This window comes from Chenopodium album, chromosome 15 (genome assembly GCF_948465745.1).
Source record: "Chenopodium album chromosome 15, dcCheAlbu1.1, whole genome shotgun sequence".
NCBI classification, from domain to species: Eukaryota; Viridiplantae; Streptophyta; class Magnoliopsida; order Caryophyllales; family Amaranthaceae; genus Chenopodium; species Chenopodium album.
In genome coordinates, this window is record NC_137848.1 from 9,939,097 (window position 1) to 9,947,265 (window position 8,169).

Sequence of the window (8,169 nt, forward strand, 5' to 3'; positions counted from 1 at the left end):
CTTCATGAAAGCAATGGATAATGCCTCGGATATATCTCTATTTTCACTTCTATTTTAACTTTATTTCCGTACAATCAAATCAACAATCAAAGTTCACAGATTTACACTTGAGAAAAAGGAAATAATAAATAGTTCATTCTACTCTTCATACCCCAATTTCGGAGCACAAATTACTCGAATACGTTAGTCATGTTCATAAGAAGATCCTCAAGGCAACAAAATGGCCGCAGGATATCTTTCTGAATAAATTGAATAAGCATACAAATTAAGATTAAAATGTTACAAATGGAGGTCATAGCATCAGAACACCATGTAAGACTTCAGCATTGTAAACAGCCTCTGTTGTTTTAGAAAGTCTCCAATGTTGAAAACTGATGGATTAAGTTTTCATAGTTCATCCTACAAAGAATTCCGTGAAATTAATAATAGCTCGAAAGAGGCGACACAAAGTGAATCCAGCAATAAAGCATATACTCACAATCTCACATACTACCTCCGTTTTGAAAATTTCTGTTCACACGTTTCTGAAAGTTCTCAACACTTTCACTTTATTTCATTTTTGGCTAACCCTTCTATCTTACCTCTCTTATTTACATAATATTTAACCTTTTTTCACCCAATCTCTCTTACTTTATCCACCTTTTTGTTTTTAACCCTACCTATCTTTTTATACACTCTCTTACTTTATCCACTTTTTTCTTTTACCTAATCACCAAATCAAAATTCTATCTCCAATTGACTTTGTTTGTGTGTAAATACACTAAACATTAAACGCTAAGAAAATTCTAAAACGAAGGTAATATTAGCAAGTTATTTAAAGTGGACAATAAGTCCAACAATTTTGTTAAGACACAAAAATCAAGTTCCACTTACATGGTAGTCATCCAAGTAATCACGGGGGTCATGCTGCACACCAAAAAAAAAAAGGGAAAAAAAAATCGATAGGTTAGAAATCCTGATTTTGGGCCTCGAACAGAAGACAATAACAATTAGATAAACTGTGCTATGTGTCTTGATTATGCTGTTGTGAATTAGCAAACTAGGAAAAGTATTTTAAGAAGTGTTAAAAACAAAGTTAATTTTTTTTTATTATAAGACTAATGTTATAAATGTCATACGTAGATACCCTCTGAAGCATCCTAATGTTCCCTTTAAGACTCCTGTAGTTTTTCGACCTCATCTGAATTTATTTTTAGTTGCGAAATGAACTTGGTAGCCTTTAACAGAGCTTACTTACAACTTATCTGAACTAGCTCAACTTCTTAGCTTTCTATACGAACTCATTCTACTGAAACTTGTAATTTATATAGGTGTCATATCCCATGCTTTGAATTGATTGCACCTGTACTATAGCCTCTTTTCAAGTTGACTTTTATCATTGTTGAATTACATCTAAAATTGAACAAGAGCACAGCCATAACATTTATGTGATCTAAAATCTATCCACAGTAAACACCATCTAATGAACAAGCGAACAACAAAAACTTTCAAGCAATAGTTTCAAATGCAATACCCTTTTATGTCGCCTTCTGTCTCCCCGGCGTAAGTCTCTTTCTCTTCTCCTCCTTTCACCTTCTTCCCTTGCTCTTCGAGCTTCCTGTACATAAGGTGTACTAACCAGCTAAGAATTAACAAGCACAGGCAGCTACCTTTTTAGCCATTGGCCATACTAAGTTACAAAAAAACACTATTATTACCTCTTCCTCCTGAGCTTTTCTCCCTTTTTCAGCTTCCTCGAATGCCTCCTTTTCAGCCTGTCATTGTATCACAATATGCAGTTAATGCAACAGCTCACAGTTCCATATCGCAGAAGGTAACAAACAGATTTCAGCATAGATATTGAACCTAAAATTTGTGATAATTTGATATCATCAGGTAATGCATTTCAATGGTATAATTCTGATATTATATAAATTGATATTAATGGAAACTAATCAAAATTTCGGTACAATGTCAATTATAATAATCTATAATGAGGTGATAGATGAGATCAATAACTGTTATATGACAAGTATTTAGTCCGAATTTTGATCGCAATTTACTTTATTCTCCTCAAGAGTAATGTACAAGGTTTCCAGTGATGTCAGTCTGCTTTATTTGTAACACCTACAGCATTAAGACAACTTAAATTTATCCTTGAGAAAAGGTCAAAAGTCTCAAATTGTAAACAGCCTTTTAAGCTCAAGTGCCTAAAATTGAATAAATAGGTCACTAAGAGCTATCAGCCAAAAACTAATTTCAAAAAACATTTTATAAAAAAAAAAAAACTGATGTTTACGGTTCGCTATACCAGCCAATACACATAGCTAACACTACCGGCTGTTAAACAAACCAAATGCACTGGTCTGCAATCAATATCTGTTGGCTCATTTGCCTAAAATGGCCAATATAGGGGTAATTCAAGCCCAAAGGTAAGCATTGTTTGATAACGAAAAGCTATTCTATTGCTATTTTCAGATTCACAAGTAATAGGTTAGTACCAAGCTTATTATACCACCTAGAAAGTGCCAAAACAAGCTACAACTCACCTCCCTGTTATTGGCAAAGTAGTCCTCAACAATTTGTTTTGCATATTGCGGATCATCACAGATTAAAATGTTGTCAAATACTGAACCAGCCTTCACCTGCAATTACAGTTGGTGTCAAATGTCCAAGGCAGCATATCGCATCAGAAACTATCACTATAAACGAGAAAAGAAACAGAAAAATTTGCTCTCAGCCCATATAAGGGTTTTGCACAAGTATCAAAGATTTTTATTTCCTAATCATTTGAAACAGTATTGATATTCAAAAATCATGTACGAAACAAAGATAGTTTTATTATGCACTGTTTGTTAGTGTTTAGAGTTACTAAAGTTGCATATTAGTAGCCACATCTCACAGGAAGGACATGCAAGTGCACAAACAATGAAAGCTCTTCAAGTCAGCATTTAGCAAGCAAAAAAAGTCGGGTTTTTTTTTAATACACAATATTATCAGTATTATGAGAATGGAAATTAACTTAGGTCCATTCTTCAAAGAAGTAGCATCACGAAAAATAAGCTCCAAATCTAACCTGCCAAACTTCGATGCCAACGTATTTTACGGGCCTTATCACATAAATATCTGGATCATCTTCAAACTCTGTCATTAACACAAAAGAATACAATTATCAGTGAACATATCAAAGATAAATAAGAACAGCTGCCTGCTCCCACAACCCATAGAAACAGAAATTTCCTCAAAGAATATTACCAAGGATATGCTCCTTCCTCCAGACACCTTTGACAATTTTGAAAAAGAAGGAACCATACCTGGATTGTCAATCCATGGAGTCTTCCATTTTCCTTTGTAGTTGGGGTTCTTGATTTTCTGCAGCAAATAATTTTTTTTAGTCTAACATAAGACAAGATACCCAAGGTAACCTCAGTTACAAATACTTGCGAAACATTAAAAACATGTACAAGTAGCACACAACATCACCTTGGGCTTCCATGGTCCTTTGTAAGCAGGATTTGGAATCTTTGGGGCTCGCCAAATTCCATCATCATCTTCATCCCAATCATCAGGCTGCAAAGTAGTACAAAGTCGTAAAGGTTTAATCATGATGGTTCATTTTTCTGCAAAATGTATTCAAAAAACTGCAAAGTAACCAACCAAGCTTCAAATGTGCAACATACAACTTTTTCTTACTAAAAAGGTTGGATGAAAACGTCTATACTTTATGTATGACTAGAAGCAGAGAACCACATTAGATCCTAACAGCAAATACAATAGTGCTAGCCATGCTAAAGCTGCAAACCTTTTTGGCCTTAGGATCAGGTATCTCGGGTGGAATTGAGTCATAGCCCTGCAACATCAACAAAATATCCCTTATCAAATAACATTATAAAAATAAAAAAATAAACAGGAAAGGCAATAAAATTCAAATTTTCAGATTACTAATTATTTACTGTAGAAAGAATTGTACCTCAGGTTTAACGTTGTTAGGATCATCTATATATTCTCTATCATCCCAGTCTGCAGGCTGGACAACAATAATAGAGATGTGTGTTAAAGATCAACCTTGCCAGCTTATGAAGTATCTCATATATAAGGAAAAGGAGTAAAAAAGGTTGCTTCGAAGTTTTTTTAAATGAACACTGTTAAACTTTGGTCATATACAATTATACAAAGATAGCATAGCAACATGAAGAATCAAAGCTTCTAAAAATTTGATATCGATCAATTTAAATAGGAAATGTTTAATACTTGCTTCTTGGAACAAGTAGCTCGAGATTCATTTTAGTTTTTACTATTTACAAGTTCATACCTTTTTTGCTTTAACATCTTTGATCTTTCTTGGAGGAAGAATATCCCAGTCTGTGTATAAGCTTCCTGAATCTCTTTCACGATTATCGACCAGTACACTGTATGTTGCATCTGGCCGAAGGATGAAGGTGTAAAAATGTGTTAGTTTGTCAGTTTCACATTCCAGATCCTTCCTGACTGGATAATTCTGCCCCTGGTAGGACACTATAAGATGAAGCTTTTTGGTCTGTGTGCCACATAGATCTGGTCCAAACATCAAACTACAACAAGGAAAATGAAACTAAGAAATGTGTATCACGTGATCAAAATTTACAAAAACTGCAAATCATCCAATAACACTGGGAGAAGAAATCAGACAAAAGATATCATACAAGAAAGACCTAGGCTGCATCTTATCGAGCTTTGTAATGGCTGAAGATTATTGAGTCCAAAAGCTTTTCACTTAACAGTGTGCTAATCATTCAGAAAGGTATGAGCAATATTTGAAAAGGCAATACAAGCACAACCAAATTTATAAACATGCCCGAGAAAACAACTACATTGTTCTTCACTAGATGTCAAATCTATACTCAAACTGTGTAGACTTGGAAAGTAACAAAGATGTGGAATTGAGGGACAATTAACAAGTTAACAAGAGAAAAATTGAACCTTTTCTCAAAATGTAGAGAATAAGAGGTGTCCTTAGCCATTAGATAAATTCATTTCAATGTGTCAGGTTTCTGTTTCATTAGTAAAGTTCTAACTATTCTACTACGTATATGGTCAAATTTCATTTATTCAAAAAAAATAAAAAGGTCAAATTTCATTTATTCAAAAAACAATAAAAAGGTCACATTTCATCAGATATCACACAAATCATTGGATAATTACTTTGTGATTTTTTTAAAAAAATTCTGGAATTGTGCCTGTTATAAGCTAAATGTCTTGCATCTTGATCTGTCATTTATGTACTTCAAAGCACTAATTTCCTATCATTTTCAGGTCAATTCTCATATCATGCTCAAAATTGCCACTTCTATATGTCATCACTGCAGTGGCCTTGACCTGCAGAATCAGAATCATAATTTACGTTTTTTTTCTACATAAATGCGACAGAGCAAAATTATGTAAGTGATCTAAGTTTTTCTTTTCTTTTTTTTTTTCCTCCCTCTCTTTATTTTGCTTCAATTTCACTACCCTGCAGGGTTTTTTTATTGTAATTTTAGCAAAGTCTTGAAATATAAGTGAGCATAAAGCTTACTAATATTTTTTTAACAAGTAGTATGATTGACAGCCTGATAATTTTCAAAAGATAAAATCAGTCAACCCAAAAATAGCTTCTCAAGAAGATAACAAACCTGTATGGTGTATCTCCGCCAAATTTCTTTTGATTCACATAACCCGAAAGAAGCTTTATGTAACCTCCCCCACACTCAATATCCTGTTCAAATTTCACTGAGTACTGGAAAACAAGAGTTTTATTCTTGTTGCTAAATTCAGGAATTTTAGCTGATATAGCAAAATGCTTTGCATCTTTATGAGTCTGGATACCTGCAAGATTAAAAAAAAAAAATCATTACTATGAATACACAAGAAGTATGCATGAGCGGGATTCAGGATCATAAAATCAGTTGGGTGGATGCTAACAATCTCAAAACCTAAAAATACAAGTTTGGAGTGCTAGACATAAGCAAGTCTCCAGCTGGATGTTTTCAGCTTTGTGATCTTCTAGGACAGATAATTATGGACAAAACAGCCAGTTCTAGGCAGCTCCCATATCTTGGATGTGGTAGATATATATACCAATGCTTGCATAAAATCTAAGCAAGCAAGGTTATGTTTATGTAATTCATCCCTTGATTTTGAGAAAATGTTCCAAGGGTTATTGGAAACAATCAAACAAATACTTTTCGTATTTAGTCCTAGGTAGATTTAACATAAATCTAAAATTTACCTTACCCTATCGATTGGTAAACATTACTCTTCTCAGTCAAACGTAGATGCATTAAATTCGCTTTGGCATAATCTATCAAAAGATCATGACAAGCTGACAACAGAAGTACTTGTTCCCATAGACTAACAATACATTTTGCTTTGACCGAAATCAATTCTCTGTTGTTAGATTTTGGACTGCTTTCTCTGCAATACCTCCCCCCTTCTCACAACACCAAAAAAAAAAAAAAAAAAAAAAAAAAAAAAGAGAGAGAGAGTGTATGAACATGCAAGTTTTTCTCACATTCAAGTGTTTCAAAGTCCTCACTCGCAGTTTTTTCATTGACACATTTTGGCACCTTTCAGGCTGTGATACTAATCAAAACCATTTGCCAAAAACATGATGATACAAATTAAAGGTTAACTGATCATAAAATAAACAACACGAATTCGAGTATATTGTTATGCCGCCATCTTAAGAATAAATTACATGAAACAGCCTACTCAATGAATGCTCAATACTACTAGAGACAAATCAATACATTCATACAAAAGCTTCACTGCACCGTAAATAAATAAAATAAAAAAAAATGGAAAGCAACAGTTATTACCTTTATCATCAGGATCTCCAGCCCATTTACCAGCAGTATGCTTAAATGTACCTGCCTTTCCTTCATTTCTTTTCCAGTCTGATATAACCCAACGATCCCTCCATCCATCTTCACTTTTACAGAAATTCACAACACCATTTATTCAATCAGTAAATTCCCATAATTCCAATACAAACATACACCCGGAAACACCTAAAGTTGGGTACACAGTACACCTAATGTTTTTTTTTTTTTTTTTTCCCTTTTCTCAGTAGCCAATTTTTGATCATTTGGAGAATTTCAAATGAGCAAGAATTGAACCAATGATCAAAACAATTACCCTTTGGGTACACCTAGCCGGGTGGTGGCAGGGTGCATCTAAGAATTTGCAGCAATAATTTCAAGCAACACAAGCTCAATCTATGTTAAAGATTCTATTAACATTTTTTGACACTTCAAGAGAAACAAAAGAAAAAGACACCCAAACTCTAAAATCTTACTACAAATATCATAATTCTAAGTACGAGCAACATAATATTTACTTCGGAATTCACGACAAAATCACGCATCAATAGTTTTATTACTGTTCATTCAATGCTTACAATTTTGACTTTTTTTTAGCTTTTTATACATAGCCCTTACGACTCCTTATAACCAAAGCAATCATATCATACTCAAATGAACTAAAGCAAGTTTTCCCAAGAATTTAAACAAGATTTAGTAAAATAAAAAATAAAAACCCACAAAAATCATTCGAAGTAGTATAAAGCTAAAGAAAATTTAATGATGGAAATTTAGTTTAAAAATTGATATAGTTTAAGATCGAGTTTTACCATCAAATGTCTCTTCAAAAAAGATTTCAGCTTGAGCAAAGGGGAGAAGCAACAGCAACAAAGAAGAGTAGAAGAGCAAGAGTAAGAGCTGAAATTCCGCCATTTTTGAGTTGGAGAGAGAAAATTTGAGTGAGTGGGGACAAGATTGAGTTGGAGATGAGAAAAGGGTAATTGGCAAAGGTTGTACCTTTGTTAATTGATTGCTATTGCTATAATTGCATAGACTAGTTGGTTCAACTTTGTGACATTATGCTATTTCGAAGTGTCTAGAAACTCTGTATTTTAATCTCTTTTGGGGAAAAAAAATGTGTCAAATTTTGATGTTTGATTTGAGACGGGAGATTTACTACTTGAGTTGAGTCAATGTTGTTGCCTGATGGACGAACGGGAATACAGAGTAATATGCTTTAAAAAGGAAGATTTCTCAGCCTATATTAACTCGAGTTTTTTAGAACTCTACTTACCGACACTTCTTTGTCAATTTACGAAAATACCTATAATTGAGTCTTTAACCTAACACTTTAACCTTTATCTCAATGATTGTA

At 33.6% G+C, this 8,169-nt stretch overlaps 1 protein-coding gene across 1 annotated transcript; it reads right to left on the reverse strand.

The window, feature by feature from the left end:
- Positions 1-5: 5 nt before the first annotated feature.
- On the reverse strand, positions 6-7,911 carry LOC145582907 (calreticulin-3-like). The gene is made up of 14 exons (XM_081639957.1): positions 7,625-7,911; positions 6,813-6,920; positions 5,628-5,820; positions 4,292-4,550; positions 3,950-4,006; positions 3,782-3,829; positions 3,463-3,549; positions 3,294-3,351; positions 3,056-3,123; positions 2,529-2,624; positions 1,698-1,754; positions 1,514-1,597; positions 874-906; positions 6-399 (listed from the first exon to the last, which is right to left on the reverse strand). The coding sequence occupies exons 1-14, from the start codon at positions 7,725-7,727 to the stop codon at positions 388-390; spliced, it is 1,263 nt and encodes a 420-aa protein (XP_081496083.1). The 5' UTR covers positions 7,728-7,911; the 3' UTR covers positions 6-387.
- Between the last annotated feature and the right edge of the window lie 258 nt (positions 7,912-8,169).

What these genes read in the sequence shown, in the direction of transcription:
- LOC145582907 (XM_081639957.1), bottom strand. Translation starts at nt 7,727, where the DNA reads ATGGCGGAATTTCAGCTCTTACTCTTGCTCTTCTACTCTTCTTTGTTG. An exon ending in CTAACAACGTTAAACCTGAG is followed by an intron (nt 3,830 to 3,949) that starts GTACAATTCTTT and finishes TTGATGTTGCAG; the next exon opens with GGCTATGACTCAATTCCACC. An exon ending in AAGGACCATGGAAGCCCAAG is followed by an intron (nt 3,352 to 3,462) that starts GTGATGTTGTGT and finishes TATTTGCTGCAG; the next exon opens with AAAATCAAGAACCCCAACTA.